The sequence below is a fragment of the Doryrhamphus excisus genome, linkage group LG3 (genome assembly GCF_037039965.1).
Source record: "Doryrhamphus excisus strain RoL-2023G ecotype Guam linkage group LG3, RoL_Dexc_Guam_v1.1, whole genome shotgun sequence".
Taxonomy (NCBI): domain Eukaryota; kingdom Metazoa; phylum Chordata; class Actinopteri; order Syngnathiformes; family Syngnathidae; genus Doryrhamphus; species Doryrhamphus excisus.
In genome coordinates, this window is record NC_136359.1 from 20270744 (window position 1) to 20288189 (window position 17446).

Consider the following 17446-nt stretch of genomic DNA (forward strand, 5'->3'; position numbering starts at 1 on the left):
TACAAAGACAGAAACATTTGACACATTTGATTTTCATTGACGAAGAGCAATATCCCAGGTGTCCTTTAAGGTATCTAATTTCCACTCGACATAGCCGATCACACATTAAGTGATTGCTTCACTTCATTTGTTTTAATTTTCTTAGCGTCAAAAAAATTTTTGAAAATTTACACGTGGCACCCCTCCTCCCTCCCTTTTGGCTGCTCACTTTCAACACAATCTAGCAATATTTAATGTGTGCTAATGGCTACATTTAAGTCACTTCAACTTATGTGTTTTGTACTTATTACAGTTAAGGGTGAACATATTTTACATGGTAATCAGGAAAAAGACGACGACATGTGACTAAAGAGCCCTATAGATTTGTCCTTAGAATCAAATGCCATCACTTTAAATCATAGTCAGTGACAGTAAAAGGATGTGCTGAAAGCTGTGCCAACCACCAAACTGTTGTCTCCTGTTGTCACACCCTGTGAGTCAATGAGGAGACTTTCAGCCTTTCAGAGGGAGACGGGGTACTACACCTTCCTGCCCTCCAGATCTTTGCATGCTCCTTTTTTATGGCATCATAATTTATGCTGAGCTCTTCCCCCCCACCAACCTCACACACGCACACACACACACAACCACCAAATGCTCAATTTGTCTCTATGAATCAGTTTCCTCGCAGTTTATCCTCCATGCATTTTTTAATTTATTTTTGTGTTTTAACTTATAAGTAGGGCTCACATATTATTGTCCTTTTACAGCACTGTAAGCACTTTTTACACAGCCATTCAGAGTCTGTACAGTAGGTTTCAATGACCTTTGTATTTGACAATACCAGACCTGCCAACATGTACACATTTTTGGTACTCTGCCTTCATTTTGACCCTTGAATATTCTGCTCTCCAGGTATGCATTTTGTTAAATTTCGCCTTTTTCCGTTTCAAGTTCGGTCTCTGAATCTTTATGCACCTGTTTTAAGGCAACAGCATTTGTTACACCGGCTTGCCCTTCCCCCTGCAAACTCTTTTAGCGGAGCGTGACGTGCCCCTCCAAAGACATCTCACCTTAGGGACCATAAGAGCTGTGATTGGTCAGCTTGTAGAACATTGTGTTTATACAACTCAGAGTCTACAGCTCACCTTCATGAACACTCTCTACTCCAATTTTGGATCAACATTAGCAATAAAAATGACTGTTATTGCGCATTGATTAGTTTCGGCTGCAGTATAATAAAATATGTATTTTTGAGCAGGTATTAGTATAAACATGCAAATCACCATGGGTGCCAGCATCATATTGGTGTTGTTTATGTCTTCAGACAAGTAGGAAAGTCTAGAGAGAAAGGCAGGCTGTTAAAAGTTATTAGTTCGGTAAACACCGTCTCATCTTTCATCACTGGCAGACAGAAACTGCAACATCCTGTCCCTTTGGAGGAACGTGCCCTCTTAGGGATCATTCCTGTCCCTTGTGCACAGCTTACATCATCCTCCTCTTCCATTCATACAGTAGTCAGTGTGTGGAAGAAACAACAATAACTCTTACAATAACAATAACAATAATTCTTGCCGATAACAAGAATGAGAAAATAAGTGTTGTAGGCCAAGCAGCAAGAATGGTTAAGACAATACATGCAGTCAAATAACCCTAACATAACTTGAATATTAGCAGCCATGTAAACACCAGTAACCCTTCTGAAAAAAACGAAATATGCTCATATTCCAGTTTTTAAAAACCTGAATATTACCACTGGGTTACACCTTTTCCAATCCAAACCTTGGGTCAATATCCCGATCGAAAGGAAGGTTTCCATGCATTGGGACGTTTTGTATTTTTGTTTTGTTTTGATTTTTTTGTTTTGTTTTTGTCACATCACACATGCAACAGGTTATTCCGAATGTTTCAGAACCCGGATTATTGACCTTAATCCGAATATCAACTGCATGTAAACATAGTGATACTCTTTCATTATCAACTGCAGTGGAGGTTGAACTAATCCAGTGCAAGCATAATTTTTTTAATTGCATCAATCAAAGTCAAATTTCATTTCCAAATTTCAGTTTTGGTCTAAGGATCAACTGTCATTTAATTATGAATATTTCATTTTTAATAACCTGTATGTGTTTGACTCACAGCTCAACAGAAGATAGAATCACATGGTCTGTACCGTCCTCCGTCTGTGGAGAGGCTGTCGCCAGGCCAGCAGCCACCTTCCCCTTGTGTGAAAGGCAGTCAAAGGGTTGTCACCCTCGCTCAGCACATCAGTGTAAGTGCACCAACTTCCAAATGGCAATTCAAAAACTAAACATTTTTGCGATCAAACAAATAATTCAATTGCTTTTTTTTTTACATTAAACAGGAGGTGATAACTAAGGACTACACCAGGCAGAGTCAGCAGCAGCAGCAAGGTTACCATGGCTCTCCTATCCTGGACTTGACCCGTCCTCCCAGTGCCTCCCAGCCCCCCACCTCCCAGGAGTCCGCCCAGGTGGCCCGCTATCCTGAGAGTCTTGGGGGAGACCGTAACAGAGACCGGTAAGAGTAATTACACAGCGGGATCCCAAACAGTAAATATTATCAACTGGCTGGAGTGCCTGCATTGCTATTTCTGAAGTGTGTATTAATAGACTACCAGTACTAGTGTTTCATAGACACATGAGACCATGATAGTGAGATGAGATGAGGTGAAAAAGTCTGTGATGATGATGAGTACTTATCTGTGTGTGCTCTGCAGGTCTCCTCTTCAGCCCAAAACATCCCCAATTAGCGTTTCCAATGACGGCATTGAACCAGTATCACCTGCTGGAGCCAATTCTGAGCCTGAGGGGCAGGGGGGCCTGTCCTATCCCAATGAACAAGGGGAACAAGGGTAAGACCTCATGTTGCTTTTGATTTCTGCACAAATATTGTAGTGCTCCGTCAATTTACATGTTCCATTTCTGGTTCTGTATTTGTCATCGACACTTTGCCATGACTTGTACCCTTTATGTGGTTGAAAAAGAAAAAAATTGGAAAAAAAACGCAGACCCAAGACTCAAACCATGATAGAAGCTCACAAGTTAAAGCTGAACTATACAGACAAAAACCCTACCCCTCACCCCCCATTGTAGCATAACTTAACTGAGATTAATTGAGAGCTATTAGTCTGCAAAGGGTAGTTTTGGGCCTCCAGCAAACCACAGTGAGAGCCATTATCCACAAATGGCAAAAACATGGAACAGTGGTGAACCCTCCCAGGAGTGGCCGGGCAACCAAAATTACCCCAGGAGTGCAGCAACGACTCATCGGAGAGGTCACAAAAGACACCACAAAAACATCCCAAGAACTGCAGTGTTCACTTGCCTCAGTTAAGCTCGGTTTTCATGACTCCACCATAAGAGGAAGAGTGAATAGGCATCTGTTTGTGGTGGCCCAAATGAATTTGTGGCATTCAGATGAATATATGTGAAAAACTGGCTGTGGGTCTTAGAATGTAATCCCTGTGAATAGTAGGGGGGATTTACTATATTGCGTGACATGTTTAAGCATGTTTAAGAAATTTTCGAGGAAATATTTTTCACAAATGTGTTGGTTGAGATGTTGCTGTAGGAGATGCTGCTGTATTTCTGTCAAGCAGTGGCAACCACATCTGACGTCTTAGTGGCTGATCCACACTGTTGTCCTCAAACGAAGCATGTGAAAACTGCCCGTGGGTTTTGGATGCGAGAAAGACTTTACGCTTAGGAATTTACATGGTTACTCGGTTTTCCTTCAGCTTTTGCAGCTCATTGGCAGAGCTCCTTCCAAGAGTGTTTATCTCCACAGTCCTCCAGCAGGCTCAGGTTTGTTGACCAGGCACTTTTTTCCTCCCACAGAATGGGTTCCCGTTCACCTCCAAACGCCTCCCAGCCTCCGGCTTTCTTCAGCAAGCTGACAGAGAGCACCTCAGCTATTGTAAAATCAAAGAAGCAGGAGATGATCAAGAAGATGACAGTGGTGGGAAATGACAACGATTTCAGTGAGTCTTCTAAGTCATTTAGCATCTTTAGAAGAAGGTAACCTCTGAGATTTCATAAAGTGCGCATACTTTTAACAAATAAACCTTGGTCACGCTTTTAGATGCTGGTCAGCCTGGAACCGAAATCTTCAATATGCCAGCATCAACAACTGCAGGTGAGCTTTTTTTTTCACCTCCTTTGTCATCACTAAACCATCAAAAACAATATTTGTTGCACAAATCTTCTCAATCCTTCGTCAACGCAGATGTTTTTATGCTTTCTCGCATAACACATCGGTCTTGAAAAATATCTCTTTGTATAAATCTTCAATTTGCTATTACTGACAATCATAAATCATGTTGTTGTCATCTCTTGTGTTCTACCTCTCACCTTGTTGCTAACTTTCTTTTCATCACGCAGTGCTACAGTTCTGTGAAACTCATCATCTTCTGACATGTGGATTTTCTCTCTCTTTTTTTTTTAAATACCACCTGAAAGTCTCCCTAACAGGATATGTCTCTTTTAATAGGACCTGTGAGTGTTCGCAGCCACCCAGCACCAGAGGCACCTGGGAACTCCATCGGTCTGGAGGCCATTATACGAAAGGCCTTAATGGGCAAATATGATGATCAACCTGAGGAACGCTCTCCAGCCAATGCTGCTAACCCACTAGCTTCCAGCCTGCCGATTGCGATGAGTGGAGCTGATGGACGTGCTGAGGACTGTTTCTCACAAGGTGATGACTTCTTCCAGAATGTGGAAATCCATGTTTGACTCTCGAGTTAGTTACACTAACTCTTACATGCCCCAACTAGCAAATCATGTTTCATGCAAATGATGTTGTGTTTAATAGTGCAAGTTTGCTCACTCGACCATACACCAAAGCTTCTTCTATTTTATTCTTGTAATCAGTAAAAGAAATAAGAGACCTTGCATCCCAAATGGTGCTGACAAGGAGCCTCTACAGATGAACTGGCACCAACTGTTCTACAGTAGCTGGAAGTGCTGTCACACACAGCTTCAACTTCCACCTTCTTCTCCATTCAGGTGGAGGGAAGCCCTCAAAGGGCAGCAGCCGCTCTAATGGGCGCAAGGCCAAGTCTCCAGGACCCGGCCTGTCGGGCGGTGAGCGACCATCCTCTGTGTCCTCAGTCCACTCAGAAGGAGACTGTAACAGAAGAACTCCCCTGACCAGCCGAGTCTGGGAGGACCGGCCGTCCTCAACAGGTACCGACACACCCGACGAACTACATATAACGATTGCAGGTGGTCCTCGGGTTATGAATCAGTTCCGTTCCTAGATTGTGATGAAGTCAAAACTTTTGCATAAATTAATTCCTAAGTCACTCACACTGTACACGGAACACAGGAAGGACATATAAAATACAGCAATAAAACACTTAAATACAAGAAACAACAAAATAAATATACGACTCCTTACTGTTATCCCTGTGGTCATGTTGTTGTTGTTGTTGTGATAAGCTAAACATTCAATGATTAACAGTTAAACTTTGCCAAACTGCTAACATTTGCTGACAACAAGCATACAACAAACTAACGCACGTGCATGTGTTTCATTGGTGTAGCTTATGTTTTCAAAGCCGGAAGAGGCAGGATATAATGCTTGCAGTACTTTTCCATTTTGGGACCTTCTAGGCCAGAGGGCCTCAAACTCAATTTACCTGGGGGCCACTGGAGCTAGGGTCTGGGCAAGGCTGGGCTGCATCAGGTTTTCCAAAAAAAAACAAAACGCATTTATTAAAAACAGAAAAATATACAAACTTTTTCAGTGCTTTGGTTCCGATTTTCTACAATAAAAGCTCTGATAAAACATTCCACTGTTCTCATATATCTTCATTTTTATTTTTCTGCACAAAATAAGATGAAAAATAAATAAACAAATCAAGAATAAAGAAAATCTATCAATCAGTAATAAATAAATATAATAATAATAATAATACAAAAAACGTCAAATAATAAAAACTTAAGAAACCACATATAGTTGGTGGGTAGACAAATTATTTTTTTCAGATTAAAATGAACAAAGCATTATTAGAGCCCTGTAGACATGACAAAACACGACTATAGTCACATTTATACTGTTTTTATTTACAACATATTGCGCAACTGCAGGGTCTTGAGACACATGCTAACTCGCAAAATAGAGAGCTAGCGACCTAAACGGTAGCCTTCAAGTTATTTCCTTTAAACTTAAATAGCCAAAAACTTACCACTTCCACACGGATAGGGAGGATAACTATTAACAGTTATTTAACTTTTAACATGAACATTAATCAAACGTAATAATTTTTTCTGGGTACATGATACCATACAGCATCCATATCAAACTTGCGCGGGCTGCACTAACATTAAACTTTCATATCAAGGCGGGGGCCTCAAACTAGTGTCCTGCGGGCCACATTTGGCCCGCGGGCCGCGTGTTTGAGGCCCCTGCTCTAGGCAGAACTGGTGAGCTTTTCACTTCCACGGTGACGTGGGAGACATAATGCGGGGCAAAAGTGAACTAATATGTGATGTTATGGTGTAGCATTGTTGCAGTGCTCTAACTAGTTCTTCAGTCGGTCTCATGTTTACAGACCAAAATAGTTTTTCTATAAGTGAGCGGGTTTGTAACCATGACACATCGTAACACGCCACCTTCCGCAGCATTTCGAGCGGATTAGAGATGAAATGACAGCAGTCACTCTTTAACACCTCATTATTGTCTGTCCCTTTTGCAGGTTCAACTCCAACGCCCTTCCCTTGTAACCCCTTGATCATGCGTTTCCCCAGTGGGACGGTTTCTGTTCCATCCCCTTCATCTGGGCAACCAGTAGGCCATGTTCCCGGTCAGGGACAAGGCCGCATCTGGGAGGAGGAGCCTAAGCCTCTGCTAATGTCTCAGTACGAGTCCCTGTCTGACAGCGAGTGACCCACGGTGCAATCACACACAGACCCAGGTGCACATTAGTGAAACCTTCCACACCATTCCACTCAGTCCACACCATCACTCCAGGATTATCTGAACAACTCCATTCTCCTCACTGGCCTTATCGACATGGGCGTTGCTGTCATGTGCTCACATGTGGATGGAATAGTTTGGTCGGATGGCGGACGCTCCACATCTCGACTGTGCACCTGCCTTGAGCACAGCAGCCCACTCAACAAGAGGACCTTCTTATTTTTGGCTACAATATCAGCACTGCTACCACTACATAATAAGTGCATGCAAGGGACAGGACAAAAGTCACTTTTTTTTTTCTTTTTCTTCTTTATATTCACTCAATCCAGTCTTGTGATTGGAAAGCGTCTGCAGTACATTTGAATGGTAAATGGTTACTGTATATGTGTGCTGTCTTATCTTCAATGACATACTGGGGGTTGGGAAGGGTTCCAGTGCAGAAGGTTCATATCATTGGTTTACAGGGTAAACATGCTGTTCAATGCTGATGTCATCAAACATTAGGGAGGGTCCATAGGAACAGCCGAGGCCTGCTGACGACAGGCAGAGAGATGATGGCACTGAGACGAGTGACACTTTCTTGCTGTTTTTATATTAACAATGTCTGTTTGTTGAAATGCTTTTTGGATATGCAGCACTTAGATGTCGGTCTGTTCACAATGGCGTAGTCTTGGGCCCGGTGTCCTCCACCTGCTCCTCTTTTACTTACGGTCCCGCCACCGGTGATTTCAAACAACAGAAGCGACAATCACACGTGAGTGAAGGATAAACTCAAGCAGCTTCTTCACATCAGAGCATCAGTCTTTTGCGTTGTCTTCAGCTGGCCTGCCAGGATCCCATCCAGGAGCTTCTGTGACAGTCTGAGGAGCTAAGTGTCAGCTTCTATATCTGTGGAGCTTTTGTACATTATAATATATTCTTAGTGTTAAGTGCCATTTATTTTACACGCACAGTACTGAAGTTACCAAGTGACGCACAATTTTTTTTTTCTTATCGGCCCCTCCCCTTGCTGGAAATTCTGTAATTTTTTTTCTTTTTTTGCATTTGTCAGTGCAAGCTTTCAACAGTGTCACGCATGACATCACAGACTGCAGCATCAGTTGTTATTAATGTATCCCCATGACTGAGTCTACATCACTGCACCCCCCCTCACTTCTTGGTCAGTCTGTGTGAAAGACACTTTGCTGAGTAAAGTGTCATTTAATAACGTCATTTCATGTTATCACAGTGATGTACATGTATGACTGTTATTGGACTACCTCCGTCCCCCCCCCGACCCACCCACCATTGTTACAGTGTATCAGTCTCCATGTGTTTATCATTAATCCACTGATGAAGTTTAAGAATGTGACCGTAAACAGACTAAGCCATATCTAGCTGATGATGGACTAATACATTGTTTAAAAAAAAAAAAAAAGTATACTGAAATTAATTTTAACATGCATCTATATGCCTTTTGCTCTCACGGTTTTGTGCAACAGCAATTTTATTTACATGAATATCTGTGGTCCCTACATGGAAAAGCGGGAGGGCGGTGTTGACAAACAGTATAACATTGTTCAAACTTTTTTTTTATTATAACCCACTGTATAATAGCAAGGATTGTATATAAAACTGAATAGATGTAAATATTTATGTGGCTTGCTTGAAGGTTGGTATACAAAAAAAAAATATTCACATGGTTAAATTCTACATGCCCACCAGCAAGCTTTGTTGATAGCAGTGTACAAATGATAAATAAGACACTGCCTTAATGTTTAAATAAAACGCTTATTGCCATTTGTAGTCTCGGGAGTCTTTATTTTACATCACCTACCACAAGGGGGCGGTAAAGATCCACTCTTAAATTGTCAATGGCTTCCAGTGCTTATGAATCCATAGTGCCACAAACTCCACTTCAAAACCACATGGAATAACATCCACAATACACTTGGAAATTATTAACATTTTTATTAATTTAGAATATACATCTTTAAATTAGATCAAAACAGGAACAAAGGCTGACGTACAAAAATAAGAGAATTATGAAGTGCCTCAATGCCACATATACAACTGGACAATATTTTTACAGTAATAAGAAAAATCAAGTGTTAGGAAACAAACCATATTTTAACAAATCAAAACAGCTTTTCTTTCATCACTCCAAGGACACTTCACTGACCATCAATAACGTAACATTTCCCTCAAACTTGACACATACCATTTCCCTTTGACCATACTTTAACATACTCTTTATCCCTCGATTACCATACTGCAGAGATACAACTTTCACGGCTTATTTCGTACTGAACTCAAATATGTACATTTGATAAAGAATCACAAATCCCATCCCTAATGTTACCCTCAGTAACTGCAAACAGTCCAGATTTTTATTTTACTGTGAAAAAAAGGTCTCACACACCTGTTAGAATTTTGGTCCAAACTATTCAAAGGCCATACTAACACAAACACACGCAGGATTAAATCCTCAGATCCTTTCATTCACTCTCATTCTCTTCACTGAGGTCCATCCAATCTGCGGGGACGTAGAATCAAAGGTGAGCATGTGTGTCATTCAATAAGACATTAGCCAATGCAGTGCAGGGACTCCCTTTTAAAGACCGCATCAGTACAAAGTTCCAAATGTTAAATTAAAAGGTTTTTCTCCAGAGTGAAAAGAAAAACTGTTTTTAGACGTCCAGTTGTGGGGGAAAAAAAAGCATGGAGGATGGCCTACAGGTCCTCTGTGTAGATGATACAGGGACTAGAATCCTCACTGGACTCCAGCTGGACTCTTGAGACAAACCAGCGGCGTGCGGCCATGGTTTTGTAGGACAGGGTGGTGCGGTAAATGTTCTTGGTGTTTTTGGGGTACACGATGGTGGTACTCTGGTAACTAATGGCCTTTTGCCTCGGCTCCAGGTACACTTGGGACTTGTATCTCCTCCAGGTGCAGTTGGGCACCGCCACCACCGTCTCGCTGTAGGACATGGCCGTGGGGACGGGAACGCAGTAGACGTGGTCTCTGTAATGCTTGTCAGAGTCGTAGCGCACCGCTGAGGTACACCTGCAGGACGACATTGCAAGACGTAAGTAGAGAAACGTATACAGTGGTAACCGCTTATGTTGACAACCCGTCGCTCTACTCTTTTCTTACTTTGACATAAATTGAGACCTATGGGAGTCATTTCTATGAATTGGTTTGTTTTACAAATTCCAAACACATTCAAAAACATGCTAGGTTAATTAGCCACTCCAAATTGTCCATAGGTATGAATGTGAGTGTGAATGGTTGTTTGTCTATATGTGCCCTGTGATTGGCTGTCCACCAGTCCACGGTGTACCCTGCTTCTCACCCAAAGACAGCTGGGATAGGCTCCAGCACCCCCGACCCTCGTGAGGATAAGCGGCATAGAAAATGGATGGACATTTTTCCTCACATTCTCTTAATATTTTGACTTAATTCTCATAAATACATTTAATTAAAACATTGCAACATTTTTTCTTCTGTTTCTCTTATAAATATGACTTTATTGCCACAATATTTTGACATTATTGTCATAGCAACCTTTCCTCTACTTAAAAAAAATATTGTTAATTTGATATTTCAACTTTATGCTACTAAACTTTTATTTGTCCTCATAATATTAACATACTATACAACTTTTCTCTAAATATTTTGACTTTATTGTGAAATTACTGGTGTTTTTTTTTTTCATTTTTGTGGTCCGCAGGCCATACTTTACATTATACACTTACTATACACGTCATGGAAATATTACTGTGAACCTTATGTACAATTATAGCAATTTTTCAATTACAATAAAGGCATCTTTTACAAAAAAAACCTAATTATGGAAAATAGTGGAATAATACTTCAGAGAGTACAATAAATTGAAGGGTATTGTGTTTGTAAAGTATGTTTTTTATGAAACATGACAAATTCTTGTCATTCCACTTCCTGTTAATTCCAGTTCATTCTACGTTTAATTGTACATTCTGTGGGGTCATTCATTCATTTTCTACTGCTTATCCTCACAAGGGTTGCGGAGGGTGCTGGAGCCTATCCCAGCTCTCTTCAGGCGAGAGGCGGGGTACACCCTGGACCGGTTGCCAGCCAATCACAGGGCACATATAGACAAACAACCATTCACACTCTTCACACTTCATACCTATGGACAATTTGGAGTCGCCAATTAACCTAGCATGTTTTTGGAATGTGGGAGGAAACCGGAGTACCCGGAGAAAACCCACGCATGCACGGGGAGAACATGCAAACTCCACACAGAGATGGCCGAGGGCGGACTTGAACCTAGCTGTGAGGTCTGTGCACTAACCACTCGACCGCCGTGCAGCCCCAATTCAAATTCAATTTCTTTAAATGAATTAAAAGTAAAAAATTCTGAATTTTGCATAAGCCTTATCAGTTAGAAGACCGGAAGAACGGTTTTCACTTGGGAGGAAAAGTGTCATCGTAGTTACAACAAACCAAAATAGCACCTTGTTCCACTTTATTCCACTTTACAACTAAGACTTTCATTCATGCCTACTTGACTTCCTGCTCCGGTTTGGGGTCCACCTCGATGCTCTCGCCATAGAAGACAGGGTACATGCGAGTCCTGGGGTCCGTCGTCCCCGTGTTGTTGAGCAGCAGATAAGGCAGCTGAGAAGAGGAAACACAACGTCACAAACATATCACAGATCCTGGCCAGCCTGCCAACGTGTCCCCGTGATCAAAGAATTAAAAAAAATGCCAGCATGGTTGTGGGGGGGGCTTAAGCAGAGCCAACAACTTGAACTAAAAGCACTGCCGCCCCCACCATGTCAAGAAAAGACAACTTTTTCATGCCAAATGTAACCATTTCTATAGCTGAGACGGACAAAGGCTCCTAGTGTGTTGCAGATGTTGGAACCTACCCACAATATAAAGACATTCATGTTGAGAGCAGCTGCTAAGCAGGCTGAAGGAGACGTCGAGAAGCTGAAAACAGATTTATTATTCATTTTTCTCTTTCAGTGCTGCCTTACCATTACATTAGGGCCATTCAAAGTGCAGCACGTGGGCCATTTTTAGCTCATTCCGATTCAGCATGATGCCCGATTACACATTACACTAATTAGCTTTGTCACCTCCAAAATATTCATTCATTCATTCGGGGGTGCTGGAGCCTATCCCAGCTGTCTTTGGGGGAGAGGCGGGGTACACCCTGGACCGGTGGCCAGCCAATCACAGGGCACATATAGACAAACAACCATTCACATTCACATTCATACCTATGGACAATTTGGAGTCACCAATTAACCTAGCATGTTTTTTTTTGGAATGTGGGAGAAAACCCACGCATGCACCCTGGTCTCCTAGCTGTGAGGTCTGCGCGATAACCACTCCCCCACCGTGCCGCCCCCTCCAAAATATACAATACTGTAATGCGGATGTTAGTTAAAACTGACAACTTTTTACAATGTATTTCAGTACATTATGTGTTACTCTATTACACTCTGGATTTTAATGATAGTACATGAGAAGCAGGCTCCACCCTGGGGGGCTAATTATGCTTTTTCAACTTTTCTGACCTATAAAAGTAGTTAAAATGTTGTATTCTCCTGTTAAGCGATGTCAAAGTTTCAGTTAATGAGGTTTGCGCTTTTGGTTCAAAATGCTCGGTCCTTTGTGATGTCAGAGGAGTAGCCTTCCTTATGGGCGTGGCTGTAGGCGCAATACACTGCCCTCCTCCAAGCGCTGCTTCTGTTTACGTTGCTAGCCATAGCTCCAACGGGAACATCTCATTTGTTTACAATTTGTAAAGATGCCACACTGGACTGTTTTGTGAACATGGGCCAATATGCAGCTGGACTGAAGCCCTAAGTCTTTCCAATGTTAATTAGTTGTGTGGAACTCTGTCCTAACTGTGTTTTATTTTGTATAAGTCAGCATTATAGAATGCGCATACAGGAAATTGGGTTGCTTACAGCCGTTTTAGTCATCCCGCAATACACATGGAATACATTAAAATGAAATCCAAATACAGATGAATAGGTGCAGATTCTGGAAGCTCGCATACAGGAAATTGGGTTGCTTACAGCTGTTTAGTCATCCCACAATACACATGGAATACATTAAAATGAAATCCAAATACAGATGAATAGGTGCAGATTCTGGAAGCTCTATGTGCTGGTTATCATATGTAGCTGATCTATAGTCCACAACTCAATACAAAGGGCTGAAAGATGAGCATAATACGTCCCCTTTCAAGTAGGTAGTTATTTATATGTACACCACAAACACATTTGGACCGCCAGGTACATTTGGCACTACCTGTTCACCCTCAATAATAAACACATTATAACAGGACTGTCTGTAGCTTGTTGTTGTAACTTCTAACAATTCCTGACATGATAACTCCTAGAGAATAAAACGTAACACCACTAGAGAATAAAACGTAACAAGAGGTTATCAGTCCGCCCTCATCTTAATTGACTTTTAATCTGCGGGCCAAGCCGCCAGATCACCGAGCCGTGGCTCCTGTGCAGCGGCAGCAGACAGATGCTGCAGTGAGGATTGATGGCCGTCCATGCATGTGAGCCTGGGTGAGCCCCATCCCCAGCTCCTCTCACATTACACCGGGGAGGCGGTCACATGCTGTGGCTTGGACGCGGTTAAGTGCACATGCCAGGACAAGGACCTGGCGAGCAGGCCAAGGGCACAGCAGATCAGTGCATGGGGGTCTCGTCTTACCTATGCTATCATCTCACTATCTTCAGTGCGCAACATGCTTCCATAATGTTCGTGGCTGCATCGCTAATTCAGAAGTAGAACATTCCAGGTATTTCTACAATGTGTGCGAGCGCTTCATTTCATCTTGTGCAATGCAAACACTTGAATGGAGGTTAGGAGGCCCGGGTTTGCACACAAAGACTCAAGTCCTCCTGGAAGCACATCGGTGCCTAGGAAAACAGTCTGCTGCTGAGAAAGAACAACGCGGAGCCAACTCAAACATTTCTTAGAAGAAGCCTCAGTCAGTGGATTTTTTGGTAGGAGACAAAATAAAGTCTGATGCATGTCCTCCATTTAACAACAGACAGGCTGTCTGAGCATTTTGTCCATGTAAACTTATGTAACAGCCTCGAACGGGACCCTGCACCTCAAAATAGAGCTCGGGGATTGTTCTTAGGTGGCATAGAAAAACAACACAAAAATAGAATTGGAAGGGATAGATATAGCTCCCCTTCATCCTGCTGCAAACGTGCACTCAGGCTCTAATGGCACTGATGGAAAATGGCCTTCTTTGCACGTTAGCCTGCAGACAAGCTACAAAAGCAACGACACAGAATGAGCTTAAAAAACGGAAATGACAACAAGTCCAGACCGCCCAAGGATTAGTGGGTCTGTGTGTGTGGCACCCATTAGACCTTTTAAAAGCCACCTCAACCGGTCCAGACACGTTCCACCGACTATGAGACTAACGTGGAAATGATTTTCCTTTTTGCATCACACCTAATAATGCTAATGCTAATAATGCTAATGCTAATAATGAAAATGTGCAAAAATATGAGGTGTGCACCAAAAACCTAATGTGAGGAAGACACCTCACAGGATTTACAGTGGATCATCGTACATTCGCGATCCAGCATTCCTGCTATTACATGGCTGGGATAGGCTCCTGCATGCCCTTCACCCTTGTGAGGATAAGCGGTAGAAAATGAATGAATGGTCCAACATGTAGGGGGCTGCACGGCTGATACAGTGGTTAGCGTGCAGACCTCACAGCTAGGAAACCAGGGTTCAATTCCACCCTCGGCCATCTCTGTGTGGAGTTTGCATGTTCTCCCCGTGCATGCGTGGGTTTTCTCCGGGTACTCCGGTTTCCTCCCACATCCCAAAAACATGCTAGGTTAATTGGCGACTCCAAATTGTCCATAGGTATGAATGTGAGTGTGAATGGTTGTTTGTCTATATGTGCCCTGTGATTGGCTGGCCACCAGTCCAGGGTGTACCCCGCCTCTCACCCGAAGACAGCTAAGATAGGCTCCAGCACCCCCTCATGTGGAAAAGCGGTAGAAAATGAATACATGAATGATAATGTAGGCAGTAAATAGCACAGTTTAGTATTGAGGCGTCATTTTGATCAGCTGCCCTTTAGCCCCCCATAAGTGTGTGTGTGATGAGCAAAAATTTGGCTCCAGAATCATCTTTCATTCTCATTCATTAGCAGCAGTTAATATTCATTCATTCATTCATTTTCTACCGCTTATTCTCACGAGGGTCGCGGGGGTGCTGGAGCCTATCCCAGCTGTCCCTGACTGGTCGCCAGCCAATCACAGGGCACATATAGACAAACAACCATTCACACTCACATTCATACCTATGGACAATTTGGAGTCGCCAATTAACCTAGCATGTTTTTGGAATGTGGGAGGAAACCGGAGTACCCGAGGGTGGCCGAGGGTGGAATCGAACTCGAGTCTCCTGTGTGCTAACCACTCGTCCGCCGTGTAGCCCCTTCATTAATATATTTAGTTATATTTGACCACTGCAGTCAGATCCCACACGAGGATGTACAGTACACTAGGAAAGTTCTGGACATGACTCATTTCATTCAGCTCAATAAACTGCCTAATATAAATGTAAATTTGTAATAATTATTGTAATAATAATGTAAATTTCAAATAAATTCAATTCCTTTTATATGCTATAAATGCATTCTTCCGTCAACATAGTTGAGATAATCACTTCCATCCATTTTCTATGCTGCTTATCCTCACTAATGTGGCAGCTATGCTGGAGCCTATCCCAGCTGTTTTTTGGGCAAGAGGCGGGGTACACCCTGGACTGGTGCCAACAAATCATTAAAGTCAATTAAACCAAATACCAAAAATTAGTGCAAAGTGATTATCATTTGTTCAAATTAGCTAAACCAGAATGCCAAAGAAATACAATAGATTATTACATCACAGCCTATCATAGTCATCTCTACAATACTGTACTGATGACAGCAATCTGATTGGACGGTTCAGCGTTGATGTTGGGATGCAATGTCAAGGACTTTTGCTCTGCATCCAAAAGATGTGTCTATAAAGTTTGTGCTAACAAAGTTGCCAGGTTGGCAACACTCATCCCTCTTGATCCGTCTCCACATTCTCATCAAATCAGATGCATTATAATGTAATATTTGCATATCCATCCATCCTTTTTCTATGTCGCTTAGCCTCATTAGAGTGGTGGGGGTATGCTGGAGCCTATCCCAGCTGACTTCGGGGTAAGAGGCGGGGTAATATTTACATAAATGAATGAAAATATATCCTTTTTTTAGACACCCCTGGCTTACAGAATTCCTCAAATATTTTGTTCAATTCCGGTGTTGACTTGTTTTTGATTGACCACACAGCAACAAAGTACACTTGACCCCCAGACATGGCCCACTTCCAACTGGAACGACAACTGGCCACAAGGCGGTAATATAATGGCTGCACTTTTTGCAACTGATACTGGACGAATATATGACCAAACTGGGGCGGGTGGGTCTGTGACACCCACTTTGGAGTCCCCATAAACCCAGTTAATCTGATGTAGTAAAGCAAGGCATTTAACTTGCTCGTGTCATCCTCTCCATGAGGCGTTTTTAGTCCGCTTCAATGTGACCAAAACAATGGAAGAAACAGTTCCAATGTAAGATGAAGCTCCATCTTACCAGTTTCCCCTCCTTGCTGCAGTCCTTCTTCCAGGCTGCCTGCTGGTTCTCCACAGGCGTCGTGCAGCTGCCGGAGCGCGGCTCAATGAGAGCCGGAGACAGGGAGCAGAAAGGCGGACTGGGGCTGGGTGGCAACCCCGAATCCGGACTGTCAAGCAGCCCTTCCCGGTTCTTTCCTTTGAGACTTTCATCCATCGCTTGTAAGTGGAGGTGTCCCACCATTTCTGGGACCCTTTGCGGAGTAAAAAAAAAAAAAAAAGTCGCACTGAAAAGGACTTTTTGTCTTCCTCGTCGAAGCTTCAGCGTCGAAATTAAAACAATCCTGGGTCGATTACTTCCAGACGGTTTCTGCAAAAACACAGGAATTAATGTATGTATCTTTTCCAAAATTAAATAAAAAAAAAACAAAAAGAAAGTTACATTTACCTGCTGATATTCCCCTTTAAAAAAAACTCATCCGGGGTTGCAATAAATGAAGTTCCGGAGTTTTATACTGTAGTTGATCAAGTGAACGTCACACAGCCCTGCACAACAACATTGAAGTGGACGTGAGTCTGACGCACCACAGGATGAAAGCTCCACTGCTGGGCGCGTCACCGCCACGCTCAACGTGTGCGCACGCGTTTTGCCTGTGCGTGATGGTGTGATGTGTGCGTGGATCCTTGGATCGAGTCCAGCTCTCCATAAGAGAGCCAATAGAGGGCGCGCAAGTCGATGTTTCGTAATTTAAAGGTCTGCTACGTAATAATGAAAATAACGTGGACTACAAACGCATCATTGTGATGATTCTGGTTCAAATAGTTAAAAACTATTTTATACCATATAATCTGACTTTATAATTTTTAATTTATAAT

At 42.5% G+C, this 17446-nt stretch overlaps 2 protein-coding genes across 6 annotated transcripts in view; one reads left to right on the forward strand and one right to left on the reverse strand.

The window, feature by feature from the left end:
• Positions 1-8703, forward strand: part of ncor2 (nuclear receptor corepressor 2) — a 100456-nt gene extending 91753 nt beyond the window's left edge. For all 5 annotated transcript variants that reach the window (XM_058071588.2, XM_058071587.2, XM_058071592.2 and 2 more), the window contains 8 exons: positions 2121-2251; positions 2345-2520; positions 2720-2854; positions 3840-3982; positions 4084-4137; positions 4492-4698; positions 5010-5189; positions 6704-8703. In XM_058071588.2, the coding sequence (XP_057927571.2) occupies positions 2121-2251; positions 2345-2520; positions 2720-2854; positions 3840-3982; positions 4084-4137; positions 4492-4698; positions 5010-5189; positions 6704-6894 (1217 nt within the window). In that variant the 3' untranslated portion in view covers positions 6895-8703. The remainder of the gene's footprint in view (positions 1-2120; positions 2252-2344; positions 2521-2719; positions 2855-3839; positions 3983-4083; positions 4138-4491; positions 4699-5009; positions 5190-6703) is intronic.
• Positions 8704-8712: 9 nt separating this feature from the next.
• Positions 8713-17170, reverse strand: rflna (refilin A). Its single transcript, XM_058071595.2, has 4 exons — positions 17019-17170; positions 16593-16940; positions 11454-11566; positions 8713-9970 (listed from the first exon to the last, which is right to left on the reverse strand). The coding sequence occupies exons 2-4, from the start codon at positions 16812-16814 to the stop codon at positions 9637-9639; spliced, it is 669 nt and encodes a 222-aa protein (XP_057927578.2). The 5' UTR covers positions 16815-16940; positions 17019-17170; the 3' UTR covers positions 8713-9636.
• Between the last annotated feature and the right edge of the window lie 276 nt (positions 17171-17446).

Coding starts and splice junctions, on each gene's coding strand:
- rflna (XM_058071595.2), bottom strand. CDS start 16,814: ATGGTGGGACACCTCCACTTACAAGCGATGGATGAAAGTCTCAAAGGA. Junction 11,567..16,592: donor GCAGCAAGGAGGGGAAACTG/GTAAGATGGAGC, acceptor TCCTCTTCTCAG/CTGCCTTATCTGCTGCTCAA. Junction 9,971..11,453: donor AAACCGGAGCAGGAAGTCAA/GTAGGCATGAAT, acceptor GTCGTCCTGCAG/GTGTACCTCAGCGGTGCGCT.